Source organism: Anopheles ziemanni, chromosome X (genome assembly GCF_943734765.1).
Source record: "Anopheles ziemanni chromosome X, idAnoZiCoDA_A2_x.2, whole genome shotgun sequence".
NCBI classification, from domain to species: Eukaryota; Metazoa; Arthropoda; class Insecta; order Diptera; family Culicidae; genus Anopheles; species Anopheles ziemanni.
Genome location: NC_080707.1, coordinates 12199120 through 12226593, shown reverse-complemented (window position 1 = coordinate 12226593; position 27474 = coordinate 12199120). Strand labels below are relative to the sequence as shown.

The 27474-nt window shown below is 45.5% G+C and overlaps 2 protein-coding genes across 2 annotated transcripts in view; one reads left to right on the top strand and one right to left on the bottom strand.

Moving 5' to 3' along the window:
• LOC131291081 (protein lap4) overlaps positions 1-21563 on the top strand; it is a 55165-nt gene extending 33602 nt beyond the window's left edge. Inside the window, 12 exon segments of the mRNA XM_058320270.1 lie at positions 46-409; positions 487-761; positions 851-1009; positions 8342-8702; positions 8802-9919; positions 12061-12160; positions 12232-12545; positions 15920-16101; positions 17426-17675; positions 18099-18389; positions 20319-20874; positions 20926-21563. Coding sequence (XP_058176253.1) covers positions 46-409; positions 487-761; positions 851-1009; positions 8342-8702; positions 8802-9919; positions 12061-12160; positions 12232-12545; positions 15920-16101; positions 17426-17675; positions 18099-18389; positions 20319-20874; positions 20926-21563 — 4608 coding nt within the window.
• A 2812-nt stretch (positions 21564-24375) lies between these two features.
• Positions 24376-27086, bottom strand: LOC131290450 (protein trachealess). Its single transcript, XM_058319600.1, has 6 exons — positions 27079-27086; positions 26427-26633; positions 25461-26357; positions 25282-25388; positions 24619-25205; positions 24376-24543 (listed from the first exon to the last, which is right to left on the bottom strand). The coding sequence occupies exons 2-6, from the start codon at positions 26627-26629 to the stop codon at positions 24376-24378; spliced, it is 1962 nt and encodes a 653-aa protein (XP_058175583.1). The 5' UTR covers positions 26630-26633; positions 27079-27086.
• Positions 27087-27474: the final 388 nt, after the last annotated feature.

Here is a 27474-nt window from a genome sequence, read left to right as displayed (position 1 = left end):
TAATGTACGCTAATGACGTTGATTGTTGCCCAATTTCCATCGCAGGAGGTACACATTGTGAAGCAGGAAGGTGAAAGATTGGGAATGCATATCAAGGGTGGCCTGAACGGGCAGCGTGGCAATCCGCTCGACATCACGGACGAAGGAGTGTTCATCTCGAAGATCAATACGAACGGGGCGGCGAAGCGTGACGGCCGTCTGCGCGTCGGCATGCGCATCCTGCAGGTGAACGGTCTGTCGCTGTTGGGCTCGACGCACCAGGAAGCGGTCGATGCGTTGCGCGCCACCGGTAACCAGCTACATCTGGTCGTCTGCAAGGGCTACGAGAAGGCGGATCTGCTGCATCTGGCCGGTAGCGCCGGCGGCATGAGTACCAGCCTAAGCAATAACGGGGAAAATGCTCGGATCGGTAGGAAAAACCCCCCACCATAAACCCCGAACACAGGGCATAAAGAATTTGTGACTTATTCGATTGTTATTTGGCAGGCTCGCGCGCTTCGGAAACGGGATCCGAACTCAGCCAGAGCGTTTCCAGCCTGGACCGGGATGATTCGGTTCTGTTGACGGACGCGCACCGGAAGCTGAGCGTGGACAAGATCGACGAGGAGGTGACACCGCCCCAGAATGCCGCCAGCACGGAGGCACTCGAGCAGCAGGCACCGCAGGAAGTGGTGAGTGCCACCTCCCGGGCGCTCGCAAGTGTCAATCCCCAGGACCAACAGGTAGCAGTTTTGCCGAAGGAAAAAAGCACACCCGAGAAGGTACAGGAACACGGCACACGACTGTAGTAGCGGTTGCTAGTTCAAAATGTGGTTATAACGCACCCGTTTCTCTTTTCCACCCTGTCCAGGTGTTAGACATCGTGCGGGCCGCCGAATCGCTGGCCCTCGGGGGTCCGTTGGTCGAGAACGGTCCGCCGAAGTCCCCGACGGAAACGCCTTCCGAAACCTTGCAGAAGACGACCACCATCGTGATGTCGAAGCACACCCTAGACACACAAGCACCTCAGGTAAATAGCACACCAATGATTCGGCCACAACATGAGCTGCTATAGACAATTACACAAAACACACACCCCTCCCAACACACACATACACACACGTCAACACATCTACACTGCTTCTACCAACGAAACGAAACTGTAATCGTGCTTATCTCATTCTGCTTCCCCTGGGCCTATGTGTATGTGTCTGACACTCCTTGTATTACTTCTATGTTGTTTAAATTCTGTAGCTAACGTCCATGAGTATCGATCGGATCGATCGTTGGTCTCATTTGTGCCGTGACACATACACATAACTACTCTACCATGTATCCATTACAACGGAGGACAGGAGCAAGCAGCGGGAAAAACTCTTACCCGCCCTTTCTCTTTCCGCTCGGACAGCTAAAGGGTGAAAACACACTGTTCTTCGACAACTTAATCGGCACAATTACTTTCGAGAATATGCTTCTGTTTTCTGCTCGGAGACGAGTGACGTTTGGTTGGGAGATTTTGGTTCTTTTTTTCTCATTTTCTTTCTCGTATTACTTTAACCGGAGTTTTCAAAGTTGACATGGAACATTACTGTTCATTTATCATTCAGCAAATCGCTCTCAAATGTGTATGATCATGAGCTTTTTGTTTTATTATCCAGTTTGATTCAGGGCGGTTGCATTGCTGTAACCGAAATTATATTTTCGTACACTATGGGATATTCATGTCGATCACTTTGTTTTTGTTTGTTGTGCTGTGTTTTGTTTTATTTTACTTTGCACGACTTTATACAACTTTAAGTTTTTGATCATTGTTGTGGGAATATGAAATTTAAAATGTGTTAATATTTGGTGTGTTAAGTATAACGCTCTCTTGAGATTCGTTCAATTCCAAGTCTTTTGGTTGGGACCAGTTTGTTTGATATATTTATTCTCTTCTGTGTTCGCGATTCTATTGATTTTGTATGAAGTAATCAAAGACCGCCAATGTACCGATTGGTTGTCCCGCGGTATCTTGTTTGTTTTTGTTCGTCTTTTTGGGCATTTTTCAGCCGAAATGTTTCAACGGTGCTGCTGCAAACTTCTGCTGTTTGGCAGGAACATGTTTCTATTGCTGAAATGGAAGCCGCTGTTCATTCACAAAATATTTTTCTCTTTCTCTCTCTCTTTCTCTTTTCTCTTTCTCTCTCTTTCTCTTTCTATGCATCTGCCTTTTTCTTATCATCCTCACCTTCCCTTAAATGGTGGTCCCTTTTTTGTTACTGATCGACGCCGTTATTTCGATCACATGCCCTCTTTGATCGGTTTTGGTTTCTCTGGCATTTTCGGTTCGCTGTGCAGTTAAAGACATCGACAAACAATCTTCCATAATATTAGTTTTTTATACAACCAACGAAGACTGAGATAATATAATTTAGCAAACCAAAGGGGGAGATGAACAAGCGTACGCCATACATTCGATTTGCAAAGGGACGACATCGCTCCGACGGCTAGAAGTTATTAGAGGATCGAGCAGAAGTTTATTTAAGCACGGTGCAGTCCAGATGGCAGTGATTAAGGCTTCACATGCTAAGCGATTCACAGTGGACGCTTATCCATTACCTGTGTGTAATGAAGCAGGTCCGGATCGAATCTATAATTAGTACGTTAGATGTATTTTCCGTTTGGCCGAAGGCCGAACTGTTCGGGGATTGCGAACGTTTACCAAAACTTATACGTGTATCACTTTCTTGTAACTGTGCAAAACTGTGCCACACGAACCCGGTCCCAGCTTATCGTGGGTGTTCCGTAGCCGTTCGCCAACACAACTGTTGACTCGTTGTTCACAGCCAGATGTTTTGAAGTGTCGTTAAAGGATATAACTGTCTCAAGAATCTTCTACTGCAGCTTGTCTTCTTGCACACCCACCCCACGCACAAACACTCACATTTACACACAAAAACATGTAAATCAGGTAGCAGAAAGCAGCGTTGCAACAACCAAGAAATAAGTCAACTAACCTGCCATCCGTTTACTAAGGAAAACTGAAACCTACTGACATTCAGTGGAATCCGAAACCGGAACAAATCATCCACTGAATAGTGCAGCATAACAAAACACTTTGGATTTACCTTTTAATGTTTCCATATATATGAATGAATATATATATATATATATAGATACATACTATACATATATACACATGAAATTATATATATATAAATACATATATATATATAAATATATGTTTATATATAGAAAAACAAACCTAGCTAGATTTTTTGTACATTTTTCTGGAGAAACAAAACGGAACCAATGTTTGTAAAAATGGTTAAACAAATAATGTACAAACCGGACAGACAAATCACTGACAGTCGTGCATGTGTGCGTGCTCAACTATACCGACATGTGTCTGTTACTTTACTTTACAATGTCACGATTTACTACTTCGAACACTAGAGCATACCTAAAGTCGACATATAGCGCAAGCAGAAATGTTGTTGCGCGCACGCGTGTGTGGTTTGGTGTAGCTGTATGTTTGCGATATGGAGAAAAAGGTGTTGGAAAAAGGGATGTTTCCTGACTATATTTTCCCCACGGGTTGTTTTGTTGTCGACTCAGAAAGTTTATGTTTGCTTAGCTAACTAGGAATAGGTGGAGGGAACGATAGATAGGGAAAGAGTGGATATGTGTGCGAGAGAGGGCGATGAAACGGATTGTTAGTACGCACTACTTGTTGCTCCTTAGGAGTCATGTTGCGCCATCGCATAATGCTTGAAGTTGTTGAAAGATTTACACAGAGTAAGCGTTGCCCCGGGATACGACGGTGTATCCATCTGATGTTCCTGTTTTGCTGATTGAAGGACCAAATGAGGTTAGCAAATGTTTGTATAAGTTGGGAGAGCAGTCGTGCGCCTAGAAAATGTTAGTTCTTTAAACGTAGTTATGTCGAAGGGCCCCCCCCGGATCCGTACGTCAAATGCAATCATTCGTCAAAATTCGCTTACCCGAATCATGCCTCTGCGGATGTTGAGTTGCATATGCAGGGTATAGCATTTCCTTAACCGTGGCTCGGTCCGGGCGTGTTTGGTGGTAAATCCTCAAGGTATCATGCGTGCGTGCAAGAATATTCGCTTTGACGAACCTTTCTTTAACATTCTTAAAGATGTTACATACACACCCAGACAAAACCTAAAGCGTGAAATCAACAACAAACAATATCTCTGTCCAAATAGACACACAGAACGTACGATCTTTGCGGACTTGCTGGAACATTTCTCACACATTTTCATTTTGGCAACCTTTAAACAGTTAGGTCAAGCAGCTTAAAAAATCGAATTTGCTTTTGAAGCAATTTAATTGTGATTCGTTATTCCACGCAAACTTCGCAAAACCAATGGCTAATGAGAAACATTTCATCTGTCGATGTGTTATTCTACTGGAAACATTTATGAGTTAAAGAGCCTTGTAATTGCGTAGCAACAGTAACTAGGGAACAACTATCACAGGTGGAAGGAGTGGAAAAAAAACTTTACTCTGCCGACGGTGCCGTGGATGTTCCATAACTTGCTGGGGTGAGGGCCTAGAACTTCTTGCCAACTTGCACGGCCAACCTTGTCCTTTTTGACGTTCCATACGACTTGCCGACGGGAGCATCATGGTCGGCATCATGAAGTTGCTAATGGATGGCTGCATGGAACACGTATCCTATACGCAGCCGATGTGGAACATGAGCGAAAATCAATTTGAAACTTTAATCAATGTGCGAACATAATCGCATAATCGTTTCCTCAACAACTACTTAAGCGGCTAGCGATAGTTTGCCAGAAGGCTCGAAGTAATGGAGGGCGGCCGGTTTCCTCGTTCCAACATCGTTTTTATATCTTAAAGACAACGTCGTATGCAGTGCATGGCCGGAATTGTTCGCCTGGTTTTTTCGGGGGCACGGTTTGGGGCCCCGACGTGTACTCTGGGTTTCATGTTCGAGGAGAATTTTTAATGCTGCCGCAGCTAGTCGAAAAGAAATATAAACACGATAGTAAGTAAGTTAATGAATGTAAAAGAAAAACAAAAACACACCTACACTTACACGTACACACATTGAAAACAGAAACAAGCAAAAGCATAAAAAATAGTGAGATGTCAACACAACTATCTAAATGGGTATGATGAATGTGTGAAATATATATCGCAACGTGATTTTCGGTGACATAGGCTATAATTCCGTTCACTTGTTCTTGGCACGTTGATAAAACTAACATAAAGCTGCAGTCGTGGATTGGTCCATGTTGTATGTGATAATTCTTGTACTTGTACGTTATATATGAATGGTACAACTCATTATCGCACATCTGTTACCCCCCCTCCCCCCTAGGCTTCTCTGTCGAGCTGTTTCCAATTTTTCACGCGCAAAATCAGAGTGAGTCAAGATGGTTGAGCAATAACAGGGAGGTTGAACGTAACGCTGGGGCGCTTCACCAGTTTTATCCCCATTCCGCCTCCTGATCTAGTTCCATCGTCCTTCTGTTCGCTGAATCTCGGCTGGTTTTCCTGTCCCGATGTTATTGACGGTACTCGAATCCTTCTAAAACCCAGCTGAATAGAGAATAGGCAACCAATGCGTAACATATATCGTTTGTATTCGAAAAGCAATCACTTAAAGACTATACACACAACCCCTTTTATCAGCACGAAACTATCTTCTTTAACCTTTTGTGTTCTGTTAAGTGCTCATGACAAAAGTTTTCTTTATCGTAGTGTTAAAACAAGTGTGGAATACGGTCGTGTGTTCCACTAGTTTTGTGAATATCCGACTGGTTGAAAGTTGTTGCGGTTTTACCTTCTCTTACTATCGGATATTGGTTAATAACAATTCCTCACAACTGTGCCCAACGGAGAACCGCGCCTATAATTGTTTTCCTCTTCGTTTTATAGCTACATTGTGTATTTTTATGCTATATAAACGTGTTCACTGTAGTCGCCATTTGTTCGCGATGAAATATGAAACATTTCTCTTTCCTCTTTTCCTCATTCCGAGGAGCGAAACTACAGAAGGCTCAATTCCAAACAGGGGTTTGCTTGTCGTAAAGCTGTTCATCAAAATAAAATCGATGTTGCGTTGGCAACTGATTTGTTCGCAATAAACTTACGGATGGTGTCAATCAATGCACAGCAAAAAGTGAAGAAAATTCCCACACAAACTCGAACTAAAACCTAAACGTTAAAGCAGATTCGAACGGGAAAGGGAAATTACCCTGCTGCCCAAGAGCTAGCTTATTCGCTGAATAATATTGATCGTGTTAGAACATCTTTTTGCCTTTCACTATTTTTGTTGACAAATAGCTAAATCCATCGGTGGAATTATAATAATTATTGCAAAAATTAAAAAAAAAAAACAACAATATAGAGGAAAAGTAAAATTTAAGAGCAGAACTCGGAACCATGACCGAACGGCGCGACAAGTCCATGGTTTTGCGAGACAAACATTAAAACTTAATGTGTTACGGATCTCGTAACCGAGGGAGAGTGGGAGTCGTTTTTATTTTTCCTCCTAACAACATTTACCGAGCGGAAAGATGAGATTAGAGCTCACAGACAGGTGGCTGAAGCAAGCAAAATTATGCCAAAACACAAAACCCCCGGGAAAAGTCCTGACGAGAGAGTAGTTCAGTACGGCTCTGGGTAACGTCAAAGCAAAAAAGAGCGTTAACGATAACTGTTGAATAAAACTGTAGCCAAAATCAGCGCAAAATGGAGTTCACTGACTTGGTTGGTTTCATTTATATTTGTTTGAGACGACACGTACGACGAACAGAGGAATTTTTGCTTTCGATTTTGTTCTTTCGTCCTCTGGTTTTCTTATAGTTTTTTGTTAATCGCTTCGCTAGTTGTCTTTGGATACTATTTCTTCCACCTGAACTGCTTTCGAAACTTACGTTTTGCGTGCGATCCGACGCGCGCTCTGTCGGAATCCTTTTTTCCAGGCCCACCTCCCAATTTGGCATTTTGTTTTTGCTTTGGTTTTGCGTCACTGCAGTCACTCCAGCGATGGAGATTTTTTTACAGAAAATCGATCGAGGAAAACATTGGGCCGAAGCAGTTTGGGGACCCCCCGGCCCCGCGGGAACACAAAGAAGTGCTTGCCTTCCGTGGTAACTACTGATCAGCGATGGACCGGAGAAGTCCTTGCTGTTTTTAAACTCTTCTTATCCCTCCTCTTTTTTCGCTCACTTTCCTTGCCTTGTCTCTCTGTTCAACTACACACGATGTAGTAATTTTGCCTGTCTGTTCCAACATTTGCGAACATTTGATTACCCTTAGTTTGCTGTTTTGCTGCTGGACTATTCGGTCATACTTCTTCTAGTTTGTTACTTTTTTTCTATATTCGATTGAAGCGTCTGTTTTGGATTTGGTTGTGCCGTTGTTTCAATTTTGGTTGTACTACAAACTGTTTGTTTTTTATAGTAGTCACTTAGATAGTATGTTTGTTTTTTGTTTTGTTTTGTGTGCGTGTGTCGTTATTGAAGTTGTACTAATTGGCTTTTTAACTAGGAAACCTTGGCCTGTCCATTCTGTTTTGGACAATAACGAGCCATGTTTAGCTGTGTAATATATTTGTCTAACTATTTGACCCAACCCTTTCCCCAATTGGTTATGGTGTATGTGTTAAAACTGGTTTTGTGTTCACATTTATTGGGTTTTTGTTTTCATCGACGATCAATGTTTGCGTTCATTCAACCGTGCGAAGGTGAATAGGAAAGCTATCGGTTTGGTATTTGTTTTTCATGTAAAATTACTATCCCTCTTCCCTCGTTACCACCTCCTGCACTCCTTCTCCCCCAGCTCATTCAGAACAGTATGTTTAACCTCCTCGAACAAAACGAAAATGAAGTAACTCAGCTTTCGCAAAAGCCATTCGGAATACCAACTGTCTCCAGCTACCAGCCCTAAGTTGTGTGATCGATCGTAGAGTAAACATGACCTAACGTCACCTATCCGTCATCTCATAGCGCTTTGGAGCCCATCCCCTCATATCATCTCAATTTCCTTTGTTTTCCCTTTTCTCTTGTAATGTATAACCTGGTAGTTGCGACTTTGGGTGTTAGATTTCCAACCGCAAACCGTAATATATTAACACCCTCTATTCTCTCCTTCTGTATACCCCCGTGCCACTGTAACTGTATCTCTTTCTCTCTCTTCTCTCTCTCTCTCTTCCCTTTTTTTTCTTTTTTACAATTCCATCCCTGGCGTTGATTGGTCGTCATTTTAATTTTTGATTATATTTAACAACACAAAAAAAAACCCAATTGTCGTGAACAAAACCGTAAAACAATCCAAACCATTTTTCTTTTTAATATTCGCAATTATATACTCATGTACTCGGTAGGTTGAACGCCGCTTCGGAAGCGTACAGTCGTTGTCGCATGCGAACGACCGGCCGAACCCCTCCATTAACAACTCCTCCAATGTAGCAAACCCCGCCGTAGATACTAACACCAGCCAGAGCGACTTCTTCCCCCTTCCCACCAACACCGGCACCAACGCCAACGCCGGCGGCTCGGACGGCAGTGGTGGTGGTGGTGGTGGTGGTTTGCGAACGAAAAAGTCCCCCTCGCCGGCGCCGGCCGCGGAAGCGCCCGCAGTGGCCCCGACCGTGCCCTCGCACCGGAAGTCGGTGAGCTTCGATCTGCAGGAGGACACGCACGAGTTCGATACGGCCTTACACCGGGCCCGGGCCGCGTTTGCCCATCAGCAGCAGCAGCATCAGGAGAAACATTCAGCGCATTCGGTTGCGCCCGATGGCAGGACGCTGGATGCTGACGTGGCCAGGGAAAACACCCTGTCACATCCGCAGCACGGTGCGCTGAAGAGCATCCTGCGAGCCAGTAGCCCCTCGTCGTCGAACCGAAGCAACAGCTCCACACCGGAGGGTGGTCGGCAGGTGCAGGGAGGGCAGGGCGCGTCCCGCTTCACCCCGACGGTGGCCGATCTCGATGACGGCTCGGAGTCGGAGGAGAGTTCCGACGAAGAGGACGACAGCGACGACGACGAGGTGGCGGAGGACGCCTATGAGGTGTTTGTGCCGGCCTACCGACCGGCAAGCAATGGCAGCTCGGCCGATCCGGCACGCCCGAAGAGCACCTCGGTGAAGGCGACGCACCTCGGGGACATCCGGCGGGCGGAGGTGGTGCACAACCGGGCGGCGACCACGCTCCGGGAAGAGTTCGGCCAGGGCGACCTGGTGGAGTACGAGCACGACTCCACCACCAACACGATACGGGAGGTGGTGGTGCGCGAGCGAGTCGAAATGGTTCCGGCGCGCTACGAAACCCTGCCGACGCACCGCAAGGCACAGTTCGTGCACGAGAACACCCCAAACAACCTGCTGGTGCCCGAGGACATCCACCGGCAGGTGCTGCTGGAGGAGAATGAGGTGCGCAACAAGCTGCTCGCCCAGTACGCGGCACACGAGCAGCAGTACCTGCATCAGCATCATCACCATCACCACCACAACAACCCGACGGGAGTGCTTTCACCGACGTACGCCTACGAATCCGGCTCCTCGTCCGTATCTCCGATGCCGCTGGTGGCGCACCCGTCGACGCCCTACGAGCCGCCCCACTACCGGCTGCATCCACCGACGCCCGCCGAGCTCGGCTACCATCACCACCATTACCCGCCGCCGCATCCGCCGCCACCGCCACCGCCGCAGCATCACCTGCCCGCGCAAATCTATCCACCGGTGCAGATTCTTCCGGTGCACTACGCCAAGCTACCGACCCCGCAGCACACCATCTACACGTACGCGTCCACCCCCATCCCGTCGGTCCATCCGGCGACGGTAGTGTCGTCCGGGCCCGCCAGCTACCACCATCCTCATCTTATCTCCCACCACCAGCCGTACAGTGCCTCCACGGTCACGTACGTCTCCTCGGCCCATCCGTCGCCGGCGGTGTACCGGCCGGCTCCTCCACCACCGGTGAGTGCGATGCTAGTAGACGTTCGGCAGCCGACAGCAGCGACAGCACCAGCACCCAAGCCGGCCGCCCCACTATCCGACCAATAAGTAGTACCACCCAGTAGTTGCCTTGCGTTGTAGTAGTGGCCACCGCCGACTCCCGACCAGACCGTTTCAACGACGAATGCGCCTGCCGAGGTTAGGTCCCACCCAGATTTTTCCTCCCAATTCCGCACCAAACCAAACCGCACCCACCGAAGAGAGAGAGGCAATCAAAAAAAAAAAAAAAAAACCCGGAAAACATACACCAACACCGCACAGAGGATGACAAAACTAAACAAAACATAAACAGAGAGTTGAAATAGTTGTCACAAGCAAATAGAGGCCCCAACACTCCAGCACACAAAAAGCACGTGAAGGTCGGAAAGGATACGAGCGGTGTGTGTGTGTGTCATTCGGTCGGTGTATACTAAGTGGGTGACGCAATCTGTCATTTCGGCTCCGCAGGCACGGGTTTCCAAAAACAAACAATCAAAAACAACTCGCTGGAGTGGAGAACCAAACAAACACAAGCAGTCCAGCAGGGAAGAAACTCTTCCAGCACCCAGGAAAATCGAGCAAACCGGTCACACTTGTGTCACTAACCTTAATGTAGCACTAATTAGCGAAGTGGACTAGCCATTTCCCCCTTTTCCGTTTGCCCCCTCCGTTTAGGACAGTTTAAACCGCCACCTCTTCAGTTCAGTAGTTTTTTTTATCGTATTAATCGCACGCAAACACCGATTGCACATGTAAGCATGCACATATTAACCAAGTAGATAAGCTAATCTAGCAATCGAAACCATGGAGAACCGTGAGTAGCTCTTCCGGACTTTTTTTTACGGTAAAAAGGGATTTACAGGGATTTTTTCTCCCGGTTTCGAACGTATCCTGTCTGTTACTAACCTTTAGAGATTGTAGATTAAAGTACAAGCAAAGTTGAGCTCTGGTTTGACGACGCAAACTGCCGTACCCAAAAGCCCCAATAAACCGTGCATCGGTGAAAATGCATCGTCGTTATCGAACACCATCAGTGTTACCACTTTTCTTAACATATTCATTGAAGTTTATCTTTCCAATTATAGTCTCATAGTCGATTATTGTATATGGTTGGCTTGTATCGTGCCATCTTTGTTGTCAAGTAAATAAATAACTACATGAAGTGATCAAAGTTTGCAGTGCTTTGATATCATTTTGCAGATTATTTTACATCGGTTCGCTAAGACCGCATGTATCAAGATCTATTTGTCGTCGATATCTCAACTTGATACACATCCTTTGCTCTTTAGGTTATGCATTTTATCGAAAAGAAATCTTTCATCAGTAATATCAATGATGATTAATTGAATGTTTAATTAAATGTAATATGATCCTTTTCTTGTTTCGCTCTATGACATATCCTTCCATTTTACTGTGTTGGTATGGGGTTTTTTTTTTTGCGAGTTAGCCTTCGCTTTTGCCAGACCAGAACAGAAACCAAAATATGCCAAAATATAAACGCAGTGCTTGCGTTTGCTTGCGGTGTTTTGTTCGCTTTGTTTTCGTTTTTAATTTTTGCCTATCGAGTTTCGCTTCAAACAACAAAACAAAGGAGAATGACATCTCGGTCGATATCAAACTTGGGTTGTTTTCGGATTCGTATGAAGCTGAGATGATATGTATTTTTTTAACATAAATCAAAACAACTTTCGTTTTGCTAATACGAAAATAATCTGCGAGGAAAGTATAACAACCACCGTTTTCTTGTTCGCCCCGCATCTCTCTTCATCCGAATGCCAGTTGTTTATGGTTGCAAAATGGTTTGAGAGACTGGCAAATCATTTAACATTTGTGCCTAATACGCTACCTGACTGTTGCCGGTTTGCATCGGGGTTTCAGCTGCATGGCGAACAACACCGCGAGGATGCGCTGTTACTGCTTTCAACACTCAAGTCTTCTCCTGATCCGTCAAGCAGTCCTGTTGCGGATGAATGCGGACGGAACGATCCCGATCTCGCCGGAAACAAAGATTGTCCAGGGCGACCGCACAAAATTCACCTACATCTCTAGCGGCCGTTTGTTAGAAGCCTTTCTAATCAGCTTTGTTTTTCTTTTGTTGCCTCTTGCAGTCCCCACCGTTGGGGCCAAAAACACCGAAGAGCGTGTCGGACAAGAAGCGGTTCTTCGAGAACGCGATGGAAGACCAGCAGAAGCCAACGCCGAAGTCAGGTAAGTCGTCGATCCCACCCTTGTGTTCTTTTCTCTTTTGTAATCACACTGTTTCCACGGTTTCGTTGCAGAGAAAGTCTTCTCCTTTCTATCGCAAGATGAGGTAGAAAAGTTGAAGCAGGAAGAGGAGCGCAAGATCGCGACGCTGGGCAGGGAGAAGATCCACCGGCGCTTCGACGGCGACGAGGACGACGACGATGATGACGAGGACGACGACGACGAAGGGCGCGACGATGACGACAATGCGAAGGAGCATTCCGAGGACGACCAGAGCCGTCGCCGATCGCCGGCGGCGCAGGAAACGGAAACGGACAAGTCCGACATAAACGATAACAACATGAGGTACGTATGATGAGGGCAACGCAAAACGAGACTTAGTCGTGGTGTGCTCGTACTCCCGTGCCGCCGAGCAGGCTGCAGATTGCCGCTCCGCCCAAAAACAAAAAAAAATGCCAACGAACGGAACTCGGAAACCACTTGCAAAACGGGCAGGGCTCTCACGAAAAAAGGTTCAACGAAAGGCCGTTACAAAGCACCTGATCCACACTGCTTTGTTTTCGCTCGATTTCGCTCCCTTCTTACTTACGCTTGCTCTAACCTACCTTCATTTCTTTGCTCTTAAGTTATGTGCTCATGTAGAGTCGATTACCTTCTTACTTTTACCTTTATACTTTCACGGTAAGGGCCCTGCAAACGGTCGTGCCTAACCGAAACCCCAAAACAATCAAGCTTGTACTCGGTTTCGTTCATTCCTACACCGTTTTCCACCACCAGTAAGAGGAACTGCTGGCTGCGAGAGCACACGCGGCAGAGTTTTCTGTTTTAATCATCCTTGCGAACTACTGCTTTTACTACCGTAGAACTTGTACACCTCACTGCCACACTGGTTTCCAACTACCTTTTTGGGAAAAGTATACTTTGCAAACTCAAAATAACACTTTTTACCTTTCTACTAATCGATGCAATTAGGAGAAAATTAGGACAACACCACCATCACACAAGCGAAGGAAAAAAAAGATATGCCTAGGATAGGGTTTATTTAGTAACATGCGTTTATGTGTGTTTGTGTGTGCGTGTGTGTTTGTTTGTTTTTTCTTGTAAAAGTATTGATCAATAAGTTTGTAATAGTTGCTGATTTCTTCGTTTTCTAACATTTTCACCTTGTACTTCCTCTCCAGGAACCCGTTGGCAGAAATTGACGCTGTATTTAGAACCTAAACAAACAAGATACACCATCTTCCCCCACGCCCCCCTCTCTCTCTCTCTCTCTATGATGCACTAACACACTTCACCAGATCCCGAAACACACACGCGCGCTAGAGAAAAGAAAGAAAACACGATAACGAACAAAAAGCCCGGCAAAGGGTTGCCAGGAATAGCAGAGAAATCAAATCCTACCTTGCATCGGCACAACACACCAACACCACACGCAGGATCCAGGACATCTCGCCCGAGCTCAGGGTGTAGTTTTTTTTTCTTTTTCGTTTACTATGTTCTCGTATTCGACGAGTACACGCGGGAATGACCCCAGGGTGGTTATGCTTTACCAACAACGTACTTGCATTTGTGTTTTGTTTTTTCGCTTTTTTTGTTTTATCTTCAAGAGCTGCTAATCCAATGTTGCTGCTAGTTAGGTGTTATTTTTGCCATGTTTCCAACAAGTAACATTCCTCCTACTTTGTACTTTGTTTTACGCCGGAAGGCCGTCCCGGCAAAAACCTACCCGCTGTTGAGCGCAATATTGAAATGACCGATCATGTTTGTGGTAGCTTCATACAGCGATGCTTGTCATTTATATTTTTTTATTTTGAACACCTTATTTATTGTACCTTACATAACGAGAGCAGTGAAGCACCTTCGGAAGCCTAGTTTAAGCCCCAAAACCATTTCACGATGTACGTTCCGTGTAGTTTTTTTTTGTTTGTATCTGCGTATTTCTCTATATCTGTATGTATCTTGTACCGGCGACCTTTTTTTTACGGTCGATCGAACCACCTGCGACTTATTGTACTATTAACCGAGTGTTATCGCTGTACGTCACCCAACACATGTTGTCTGATTGTTCCATAGTAAAATTAGCGTTTTTTAAACAAAACAACACTGTGTCCTTTCCTTGCACTGACGCTCAAACGGAAGTGCACAGGACGACGTAAACGTTTAGCAGCAAGATATTTGTTGTAGAAGCTTTGAAAACAAACACAAACCCGAACCGAAAAACGGTCGCTGTGTTGGAGTTTCGTACGTAATTTTTGTTCTCAAAGTTCTATGTTGTATAGCATTTTATTAAAATAAAAAAAAGGGAGGATATCCTTAATATTATTTCAAACAACACACACACTCACACACACACACACATAAACACATTTTCTTGACCTCCCCGTTACAAAAATACCTGCCTGCATTGCATTGAGCGTAATTTACACTGCAATGGGCCTTACCTTCCTGCAAATTTAAATCTATTTTTGTTGGAGTGAGTGGGTGTATGTGCGTGCCTGTGTGTTAGCGAATATGTCTAAATGTAATATTTTTATGTAGAGTGATGAACCATCACAGCAGCAAAACATATTACAACACACCGATTCGACAATTAAGGTAGTAACAACTTCGAGGCAAAATTTTTTAGGGAAACAAAGATAGTTTTTTCGTTCGTTTTATCCTTACTATTACTATCTTGAATTCGCAAACATTCTTTCTCTGTACATATATACCTATCCGATCGATATAGTGATTTAATAAAACTAATCATTGTATGCTTGCAACACTCTTCTATGTTTCTTTCTTTGCCCCTTTTGACCTCTACCCAATTTTCTCCGATCTGGATTCTACTCTACTGTTGTATTTGGGGTTTTGCTTTAGTTTTCTAGTTACTGTTAAAAGTTTACTTCTAATTTTCTAGTACTTATATTGTGGTTCTGTTGCCCTTTTTTTTTTAATTTGCTGGTATAACCGGGGAAAACTCTAGCGGGTTTTGTATAGTTTTATCCTCCTTCCTATCCACTAGCCTTTAGTCAAACTTTGGTCGCTTGTAAAACCAAACAAACATACCGTTTTCGCTGTACCTTCCTTCGTTCGAACCGACCCCTGGCGAGTGAAAAAGCACAATGGATTGCAAAGCGCACCAAAGCTGCTGTCGTATGTTTTGGAGATGAAAGTACGTGTTGTAAACTTAAAGAAAGCCAATTGTATTCAAAAAGTAGTCTTGGCGAGCTGTAGATTTAAGTGTTCGAGCTTATCATGTGTCCATTCCCCGTTCCCAAAACTCAGCGTTTTCTCGCGTATCATTGATTTCACATCCAAATTTATTTGCGAACACGCTCACGGTCGCCTCCTGTTCCTTCATTTCGATATTCGACATGCCACATGCTGTGAATGTTCTCAAGCAAAAACAAAAAAGTCTAACGCTGTGTTTTTTTTAACTTGATTTTGAATATTTACATCTATCTATCTATCTGTCTATCTATCTATAAAACCAAAATCAAATACCCATCTCACCCCTTTTAACAATGCTTCCGAACGAACAACCACCACCACAACGACAACGTGCACAAAACATGCAACGGCCGGTGCAAACGAAACGCTTCGAAACGAAAAAAAAATACATTAACCGAAACCGAAACCGATACCCGGCGACCCTCAAAACTATCGATACACCGTCTTCCTTCCAACTTCCCCCCATCAACATTCCTCCATAACTTCGCCTCCAGTCCGACGCCGGCGTCGATCGTGCGGGATGAGCTGGTGCGATCGCCGGTCGCCGAGTCGACGGTCACGCAGCAGAAGCTGACCCCGTCGCAGTTCGCGTCGCCGCTGGTCGCGAAGACCCCGATCAGTCGCATCCCGATCCGGACGGCCAACGCGGAGAAGCGAGCGCGGGCCAACAACTGTCTGCCCCCGGAGTACGACGAGTCGAAGCTGAGCCCGTCCGAGATACGAGCGTTGCGGTAAGTTGTTTCCGAACAGGGAATCGAACATATTTATTCCTCTTCATTTGTTTCCTGTTATAAAATAGTTAGTTGATATTTTAGCTGTTTAATATTAAATTTATAATAATTAAGTTTTCGATTAAAAATCTAAAAATTAAAATGTGAAGATGCAAATGACTTACAACTTTGTCTAAAACATCTCGGATATAGAAATAATACTGAAATTGCAAGATAAAATAAGTAATAATATTGTGATTGATTGAACAGTTTTTGTTTACGTGACATTTTAGTTAAGCTTTTATTGCTTTAAAAACATTCTACTATTAGAAGTTTTCCTAACCGTAAATTAAAACCAGAGGTGGACCAATCCATTCTGGAGCCCCACCTTCAAGACATTTCCATTGCCCTATATGTTTTTAATCATATTTGCAACATACAGTCTTCACGTTTTCCAATAGGAATAAATACGATAATTTTTCCGTTTTATTTTCTAACTCCGTTTCATGGGAAATATCAATGGAAGAACTTAAATAATGTAGCCACTTTGATTTCCTTAACGATTTCAGATTGTACTTTGATACAGCTTTGTTTTCCAATCATTTCTATAACTACATCGACGGTATAATTTGATATATAATTCACATTTGCTTCCACATCACTTTTACGCTTTTGTATATGAAACTTTAAAAATTACATATATTTAGTTAAGCAATCTAAACAAGATAAAAATGTCCCTTTCTAAACCGAACGGGTCTATTGGAAGCAACTCTTTTAACACTTTTCTTCATGAATTCATATTTATTCTATTTTTAAAGGCTGTTTTTTATATTGTGCAAATAGCTACCATGATTCACAACACCCAAACATTTGAAATCGCTTTCAAATTATGAAAAATTTGAGCGTTGATAAAAATTATTTAAATTGGTAACAATGCACTACTTTCCTGGCGGTTCGTGAATCGAAAGCACTTTAAATCAAACGGAAAGACTAGATGAAAACAAAGCAAACAAAAACATACTCTACCAAGTATTTAAAAATCAACATTAACAACAATAAAGTAACAGAAGTCTTTGATTAAAGTATGCTAAAGCGAGAAGTAGAGGAGATAAATAATATCTTTAGTAAATTTTTCCGATCTTAGGTTTTTACACCTTAAACTGATTTGAGAATAAACGTATCATCTTCTTGTGGTTTGATAAGCATATGATAAGTCAAAATTTGTTCAGTTGTCAAAGACAAAGTATAAGATAGACAGTGCATTATTGTTTTGTTATTTGTTTCCAGTTAAAAACGTAGAAAATGGGATTTCTTATTTATTTGTTTTTGTTCTCATCTCTTGCAGCGCGCAAAAGCGAGCCGCCTGGAGACAGGCGCGACTAAAGTCGCTGGAAAACGATGCGCTGCAGGCGCAGATTATGATTCAGACGATGAACGCAGCCATGCTGCACGATGATGGCACCGCCGGAGGTGGTGTCGGCACGAACGCCAACTATGCGTCCGGCAAGCTGGTTGCGGACGGCGAATCGATGTTGCAGGAGGGTGAGAACGCACAACACCAACAGCAGCAAGTGTTGCAGGTCCTAGATGAGGAGGTAAGCATGACCGGAATTCGAATGACGTTTGGATGCAAACTCTTTGACTTTGACGTCTAACAAAGAGGATTAAACCAGTCACCTCAAACACTGTCCCGCCCCGTATAACCCGTTTTGGGCCGCTAGAACGGTATCTTGAACTGCTAGAACAAACCCGACGCGTTGCGCAGTAGTTGGCGTGTCTGTGTTTGATTGTGTGTTTCCCAAACAAGAAAATACTTAGCGCTTACTGTTAATCTACCCTTCTGGAACCCTTTCCCTTCTCTCTCGGCGACCCCGGAACCTGTGCGTTTCTGCGGACCCGAACCGAAACCGAAACTGTGTGCTAACCCGAACCGTAATAACATACCGTAAACCCACACAAATACACACACCACCACCACCACCCCCTCTCCTCCAACCAATTTTACACGCACGGATCAGACGTCCGTCCCTCAGCGGAGGAATGGTTTCCCAACGGTTGGGGCAGACACAGGGACAACCAACGACATCCAGGACGAACGCGATGAAACGGAAGGAGGAGGAGGAGGAGACGAAGGACAGCGATGGGCAGGGCGGTTTCCGCGGCTCGCCGTCAAGTCGCGCCCCGGCAGCGAGGTGGTCGTGCGCGAGACGGAAAAGGTCGTGGAGGAGAAGGTGACGCGCCGGACGGAGGAGGTCCCCGGTGGAGGCCTCCGGACGGTTGAGTACATTGAGAAGGTCATCGAAACCGAGGTTAGCAGCCATGGGCTTTGCTCCACCTGTCCTCCCCTTCCACACAGTCCACACACCCACACACACCCACAACCTCCACCAGCTTTCGTATTCGCTAAGTTTTTTTTTACCTCACCCTCAAACCTGCACACTGTTCCTTAGTTTATGTCGATTAGAAAGCATGAATTCTTACTCGTTTATCTTTTGCATGGCTGCACGCTTGTAGTATGCACATCGTTAGCAAGGTGTAGCAATATGCAACACACCAGAAGCGAATTACAAATGTGTGTAACCCGGTCATATATTCCACAAAAGTGAAATTCGTAAGCAATTTAATTTTTAAAACAACCTTTTCTATATTTTCCATAAGCAAAAACGTAACAAAATAGATGAACACTGAAGTTCACTGCACAACTTATCGCACACAAGCTAAAAGGAAGACAACATTGGGTTTTCATAGAGCCCTTATCGTCCTGACAATAGCAGTTGTGAATTGATAACACCATTTTTCAAGTAGCTCGAGGAAACATTGCTTATGATTTCTTCTCTATTATTATCGACTTCTGCCAGGCGAAACGACCACCTCATGCCAAAGCGAATGTTCTTAAGTTTGTAATAAACCTTTAAGTAGGTTTTTTTATTACAGTTTTGCCTTGTTTTATTGATTCCTACAATTTATTCTATTTAGGTTTTGTTTTGTTATTCTTTTACTAAGTTTTAGTAATGTGGTAGTAATGTGTCCTTTTTAAAAAGTTTTTTTTTTAAATTTAAGCCAAATAATTGATGATATTCATCTATTCAACTCGATAAGATTTTCACCATAAATAAAATAGGCAATTGATAATTGACTTCCACAGCAACATTCAACTGTACAAGTCATTATGTTAAACTAGAGTTTTTTTTTTGCGCTTACAGTTTTTAGAAAGTCATCTTTTTACTCGCCTCTAAATTATCGGATTTTCGTTCATTGTAGTTTTTATTAGAATCATTAGTTTGTTTACATTTTACAAACCCTTTTAGGAACCACCATTATTTATAGTTTTACTTGCACTACGGCTTATTTTTTAACGAAAGAATTTATGAAGAGATTTGAACATATCACAATGTTGTGCTTATGAAAATTAACGGTGCCTTGAAAAAAAGATTTCCAATAAATTACCACTGCGATGGAGACGCCTGGTAGCTCTCTTCAATGTTGCAGATCACGAAATTGGAAAGCATGGTATGTAAGGACATTCTCCTGCAAAGGAACCAAAGCAAACAATAATAAGTCTGCTTCTTTAGAACACAACACAGAATGGATGTTTTTTTGTTTACTTTGTCAAATTAACGTGAAGTTAACGAAGGTTAATTCTGCTATTAAATTAGACTTCTTGTAACATCCTTGTTGGATTGAAATTGCTGAAACCCATATAGTTGTGTTTATATTCTTCTTAACCATTCTCAAGAATAGGTTTCTTGACGGTGCAAAAAGATTTGAAATTGAATTGTTGAGCGCATCCGGTATTAGGTGAAAAGTATGTTAGTAACAAAATACCGCTTGTAGGTACTTCATAGATATATTTTATGGTGCTCCAGAGATTGAAGTCATGTTCTCCGCAAAAAAAACCTGAGGGGCTCTGTAGAAACAGGATACACCAACAGAAATTCCAATTTTGCTATTGTCGCGCGAGTCTGGTGGCAATTGTTGTTGATTTATCAATAAACTCGTAAAAGCTTTCTGTTTTTCGTATTTTCGGGACGCAAACCCCACACAGTACGGTTACACAGAACGCACCGAGGTAGCACTTATGCACTCTTTTATTTTCTCTTCGCAATCTTCTGTTCGTTTTCGCACTGAATGCAATTACACTTCTTTAATTCGCAATCAAACATCTTCCTATCAGTCGGACGTAGTTTTACTCTTAACGTTGAGATCCAAACTAATCGTTGCTTCTTCCGTTGTTCTAGGTTGAAACGATGCGAGAGAAAATAATCATGTTTGAGCTGGAAGACTCATCGTCCGGAGACAGCGAGCGGATTGACGAGCACGACGGAGTGACCAACACCACAAGCACGGCCAGCGCCGCAGAGGAGCTGCCCAGTGACGAGGTTCGGGTGGATGAGGACACAGCACCACCGTGCGCCGAGGAAACATCGAGCACCGTACAAACGATCGTCGAGGTGATCAACCCCATCCTGACGGGCGATGGCCAACCGCACGACATCGCGATCGGGCGATACAACGACGTGTACGGCGGGGAGGACTCGTTTGCGTTCGCGTCCGACTCACCCAGCTCGGCCACCGGGGGAGGCGAGTATGGTTCGGCGAGGTTTGCGTACGAACCGACCGGACCGTACGAGTCGATCAACGTCAAGATGAAGCACGTGCTGCGCGAGCTGAAACAGTGCGAGAAGGTGAAGCAGAACCTTTCCAAGAGTCTCACCGAGGAGGAACTACGAGAGCAGAACGATCGGGACGATGAAGAGGAGGATGAGGAGGAGGAGGAGAAGGAAGAGATGGAGGGTAGCTATGAGTACCGGATCGACCCTGCCGCCGAGTGGAAGGAGCAGCCAGACGAAGCGGACGTTGAGCGTTACGAGGAGAAAACGGGCGCCATCGGAACGGTGTTTATGGTGCGCGAGCGGCTCATCAACGACTTTTACACACACCAAAACGAGCTGGCGTACGAACAGCAGAACCATCAAAAATACCAACAACAGCCAACGCACGACGTCGTCGAAGACGCTGTCTACGACGGGGAGGAGGAGGAGGAGGATGAGGAGGAATCGTACCGCGATTGTGAGGTGATCACCAATCCGAATGCCGAAGGCTTTGCGGTGGACTTCGACACGCGGGAAGCGGGCAAGAAGCTGTTCCAGCAAACGATACACTCCGAGAAGCTGAAAGCTGCCTTTGGCACAGGTGAGGACGATGACGACGAGGACGAGGGCGAGAAGAGTGATGCCGGCGACGATCGGCGCAACGGGAACACCCCTGTAACGCCTGCAGTTAGTGCCTCCAGCTCCACCGCAGCTGCAATGTCGACGGCATCGACGACGACAGCGGCGACGACGGCGAACACGATGGTGACGGACACGGTCATGCACTCCGAGACCACCGTCGAGAAGAGCGAACAGGTGGAATCTTCCACCGGGTCCGGGGTGAATGGTAGCGGCAAGCGGAAGAAGCGAAAGGGTAAAAAGAAGAAGTAAAACCCAAGCCAGGGAAAGCGCGCACGGGAAACAACGGTTCAAAGGTAGTCGCTACTCCACGAAAAAGAGTACGGTCCTCCGGTGTCCAAGCACATTCCAAGCTCACGTTTGTCCGCGGGACATCCGGAGAGTCGCGAGATCTCTTTCGGTGGAGAGTTCTTCTTTACCCATCTTTGGCATAACGGCGATGTTTCCCCCTTTGTTGTTCGTGGAAAGTCAGTCCTCTCGTACAGGGGAGTAGGTTCAGGTACGCCAAGGCGTACTGAAACCTTTAACAACACACGATTGAAACCCACAATTGCTAACGACACCCACCAACAACTGGTCTATCTTTCAACCGTTGCTCCAATGTTGCCGCGAACACCCTCCATCGTTATCCACCCATTCACAATCCAAGCCGAATCCGAATCTTCCAGCGGTGACGCGCCCGGTCCAGCGCAGCACTCCTACTAGCGAATTTTAATCAGATTTTAACAGCATTCCGGTCCGCACCCGGGAACACGGGCAGAAACGGCGAAGCGCAGGTGGGGGAGACGGAGGGTGGGAGGGAGGATGTTTACAATCAACAAAATATATAGGTGTACACGTTCAGGGTAGGAACAAACGCGACTGATAGAACACAAAGCAAACGAAGGGAAAAGTGAAGAAAATTTGTGCGATTCTTTTTAAACTAATTATTTTAAACAGTTACATGTTCCAATGCCGAGTTGGCCACATAGTCATCGTCCGTGCAGTAGGGGGTTATACGAAGGAAAGGAAAACGGAAAGGACGTGCGTGACAGGAAACGTATGCATTACAAGGGAGAGATGTCCTCCCCCAGGCGGCGGTCGAAAACCCGGCGGCAGCTAATCACTAAATAATTCTTCCGTTTTATTATTTTTTAATTATGTATTTACTTAATATATTTCTTTTCATAATATTCATAGAGCTACCGTAGGTTTGGTGCGTGGCGTTGTGTTTTTTTTTTTACAACTGTTACCACCTTTTTAGCGCGATGTGCAATACGTTTGCTGTCGTTTTGTTGCTACAAAAGGTTAGAAGGATCGAGTTCGAAAGCATTGCACATCGTGCGGTGAAGGTGGTAAAAGGTGTATTATGCATTATTCCTTGGAATGCTAATCAAGTCAACGCCGCGCTACCGCGTCCAATTGCAATCGAATGGTTTAATATTACGATAATTTGTCGTCAAATTATGTATGTTAATCTTTAGATCATTTTCAAAAAATGCACCTATTTGTCAATGATAGTTTTTTTTTACACTTGATTTATTTTCTTTAATCCTGATGCAATAATTACTGATAATTATCATCTAACGAATCTTCAATTGCCCTCAAATATATCATAATATTTATCGCGACTTATGCATTTGCACATTATTTTCTTTTTTCAATTAAATTCATTGAATTTATATTGCTTTTTACGCAAGGTAGATTTTATAAGAAGACCATGCGAGACAATGTGGAGAGGTGAAGCGATGCAAGGCGAGGAATTAGTATGCACAGTTTGCATCTTCGCTGGCGGATCACAAAAGGCGGAATGAAAAGCAAAACAACAAACCGAACCGAAAAGCTAACAAACAACAGCAGCGGCGAAAACTGAGCAAAAATCTCCCGTCGATCGATTCCTTTACGTTCTAGTGGCCGCATGGATCGGCGTGATTCGTGTGCTTCTTTTTTTAGTTTAGTTCAAATATATAATATGTATTGCAGTAAAATTGCGCACCACACTCTCCTCTCCCCACCCGTCCCAGTATGGCAATATATCATCAAAGCAAGGTGGAAATAAAATTAATATTTAACGTAGCTTGGTTTGGAGTGTGTCCCTTTTCTGTGAATTTATCAAATTTTCCGACGTGGTGGTTGTGAGCTACAAAGCGCACACCCTAACACGTTGGAAACTTCTATGAAAGAAACTTTAGTAAAGTCATTGGATTCGATCGGAGATTTTCTCATCGAATAGGCAAACAAACAGTTTCCTTTGGGTTATTTCATTAAATTTAATGGTGAAAAAATAAAACACTTCATGCTAAAAGTTTAATAAAAGAAATAAAATCTCCCGTTCACGTTTGCTAATAGCAATGTGCTATCTTCATTGCCTATCTTTTGTGGAATTTATAAAACAAAATAATACATTAACGCCACCGTTAACCGAACGCGACGAACAACTGGAGAATGCGCCCGGATGAAATATATTTGCATACGCAAAGCTACTACGCCGACTATTAAAATATTACTACTATTACTACCACTACTATTACTGCTAGTACACGATAGAGACGCTACCTGAGCAGGTGCGACATTTTTGCAGGAAGCACTTACAGTTACTTACGAGTGAGTACTGGCCACAATGGAGTTGGAAGGTTCCTAAATCGCGTCCTATTTTACGCTTCAAATCGTCGTTTTTAAAAACTAATCTAGTCTGCTTTATCGTGACCAGATTTTAGATTAAACAAAAATAATAAAACGGTTTATAGTTATTGGCTTAGAGTAAACATTGCGTTGGAATGGCGCTCCAATCGTTTTTTTTCCGGGATGAGGTGTTCTATATATGTTACTGAAAACGATCGTTGCAGTGTATGGGTTGCTTGTGATCAGTACGATACCCTCATACGGGGTAGGGCACGTTCCCTACGAATGTTTCGGGTTTCAGGAGTGCATTGTTATTTTAAATAGTAATTGTTTGCGTACAGCTCGACTGTACAACCTGTTTTGGCTGATTGAAGTGATCGATCGATTGGAGATGGAGACTGCGTGCGGTTGGCTCTCCTCGTGGCGCATGGTAGATTGCAGAGGTGTTTGGTGTGGCGCAGAACTAGTGCGTCTCCTGCAGCACCTTCTTGGAGGACTTGTTCAGCACGCGGATGACGCTGGCGCGGTTGTTGATGCTCTTTTTGCTGCCGGACGACTTCTTCTCCACCGCGTTGCCTCCGTTCTCGTTCGGATGGTTCAGCATCGGGCTGCCGCTCTTCAGTCGCTGGTGCTGTGCGGAAGAGAAGATGGAAGTCGCGATCAGCTCCTAGCCCTACGTGGGTTGGTCTCTGATGCCGGGTGATACCTTGCTATTGCTGCAGCCTTTCTCACGCTCGAGCAGCTTATCTTTGAACTCGAGGTCCTTCTTGTCCGGGCCGCCGAACACCATGCCGCCGAGCCCGCCCGCCTGCTTGTGACCCCCGTCCTGAGCGTACTGCTTAGCCAGCGCCGTCTTCTCCAGCAGGTCCTTGTGATCGACGCCGTGCGCATGGCCATGCTGCCCCTCCAGGTAACCGTCGGGCTGGTGCTGCTGGTGATGATGATGGTGCTGATGTCCCCCGACGCCACCACCACCCAGCTCGCCTCCACCCAGGCTCTTGCCGTCCAGGTCGAAATCGGCGACGACCGGACCCGACTTCTTCACGCCACCCTGGGCAGTCTTGACGCTGTGCTGCGGGTAGTCGCCGCCGGCCACCGACGGGATCTGGGAGATGTCGAGGATCAGGTTCTCCTTCTCCGGCTTGGTGATGATGTAGTTCACGCAGATCACCGTCTGGTCGCTCATGTTCTTCGTCTGACAGACCATCGTGCAGCACGACTGGATCCAGAAGTAGCCGGCGTTCTTGTTCAGGATGCGGTAGAACGGTGTCAGCACCTGGCCCTTCTGTATCACTGGAAGAAGCAAAAAGCAACCCACCCTCGCATTGAAGCAGAACGAGAATTTGGAATCGGCGCATGCAACACTTACGCTCGCTGTGGCTCTTCTTCAGCTTGTGCGCATCCTGTCCGTGGCAGAGGGTGTAGATGCTCTTGCCGTTCAGCTCGTCGGCGGTGTAGTCCAGAAAACTGGAAATCCTAGCGACAGTGAGATCGGGGGGCATGGTTCAAACGACATGAAGTCCCACTACATCCGTGACCGATACGTACCTGTTCTCGCAGTGGATGATGGTGAGGTCGAGGCTGGTGCGGAACACGAACATATCCGACTCTAGCTTGATCTCGTGCAGCGAGGGCGGTGGCAGCGCGATCCCGATCCCGACCATGCCGATCACCGTCTGCTTGTCGGTGGTGGGACCATGCTGCGGCTCCTCCGCCGCGTTGTTGTTCTTCTTGCGCAGGTGGCACAGCAGCAGGATCACCCGGTAACCGGACGATTTGAAATGGCAGCCGCGCTTGGTCAGCGTCGACTTCATGCGGATGCAGAACGCCCGGTCGTCACCCTCGTACGTCTCGCCCGGCAGCAGACCCTTACCGCCGACGCCGTGCGCCGCTCCCGACTGCTCCTTGCCGAGCTTCAGCACCGTCGTCTTCTCGGGAGGTTCATCCGCGTAGCCACCGTAGGCCGAGTACTCGGCACTCTTTTTCACGCCCAGCTGCTGCTCGACCTCCGCGTGGTCGTGCTTGTGCACGTAGTCGAAAATGCTGCTACCGGTCATTTCCACCTGCGACAGCCCGAGGTAGATCGAGACCGTCTCGGAGATGTACAGGAAGCGCCCATCGACGCCGGTGGAGATGGCGAACCCGTCCAGCGACTGCAGGATGTGCGTGCCGAGGTGCGTCTCAAACATCTCGTTGAAATACTGGGGCGAGTTGTAATTCTGGAAACCCATTGGTTCCTTACACCACGAAGGGACGCCGTTCTCGCTGAACTCCTTCAGCTTGAGGTAGCTGATCGTCAGCCGGATAATGGACGCCTTGTCCAGCTGGCTCGTGATCGCGGCCGGTAGAGGCAGCATCTTCGCCAGCTCGTAAAACTCGTAGTTCTCCTTGCCCCGCCGTGACCTGGCCGCATCACGCGATTTCTCCTTCCGCAGCTCGATTAGTCTACGTCGAGAAGGTGGCCGTGTCAGCGCCAAAAGTACAAACCCCAAGCGATAAAAATGTTCTACTTACCCCGGTTCGACCGTGGCCAGGTTGCTGGACACCGCCGAGTTGTGGCTCTGGATAGAGGAGTACGTGATGGGACAGAAGTCCTGCCCGGACACGATCCACGAGTGGGGAAAGCCGGAGTTGGTCATGCTCAGGGCGTTCGACATGATTTGTGATGAACGATGGAAATTGCTATACTCGACTTGCAAGGAGGAGAAAGGGAACATAATGCTGCAACGGAGAGACAGATTACGTGCCGTCAGTGGTCGAGCTGGACTAAGAATAAATTATTTCTCACCCAAAAAACCTCTACAGTGCTTCAAATTTTTGTTATAAGCCCTGCCACTTCACGATTAAGCGATAAACAATATCCGTTGGTTCTGGACTTTTTCAAAAGGAGGGAGCTCTAAATACGCGCTCTACGATTGAGCTAGATTTATTGAATTTTATTGGAAAACCACCTTCTCTTGAGTTTGAAAAACGTAAATTGACCTAAATTAACTCTTTCTCAACCCGTAACGAAACTGCTTTGCCCCGGGACACCTGAACGCGAAACGATCATTTTTCGATGTTGGCATTTCAAACGGAAAACGTTAATGAGCTCCAGCTCGGTATCGCTGGCCCTATTATTTTGGGGACTTTTTTTCCTCCCCCCACACTTTACCGATATACTTACGAGTTCAATCCCAGATTAGTAGTGTTTCCTTGGCCACAATTATGCACAATTCGATTGAGAAAAGGCGAAACTTCGCGGTCCACAAATTCAAACACTTTCCACTAGTGGTGCATTTTCCCACACACGCGAGTGCTTCCTACGTCTTCGAGGGTCGAACGAATGGTGCGTCGACGGACAGTGTCGGTGCAACGGTGGGGTGCTGGCTCGGAGCTCACGACACTCCGCTGTAAACTGAGCTACTCATCCGCCATAGTGAGCCGCACTTCGTGAGCAAAATCACCACACGTCAAAGTGAGAAAAACCTCTCACCGCAGCAGGTTTTCTGTGAATTGGCTACTTTTGAGCAATTTTTTAAAAATATTGCATCCAGACGGTTATCCTCAAACTACCCTCGGA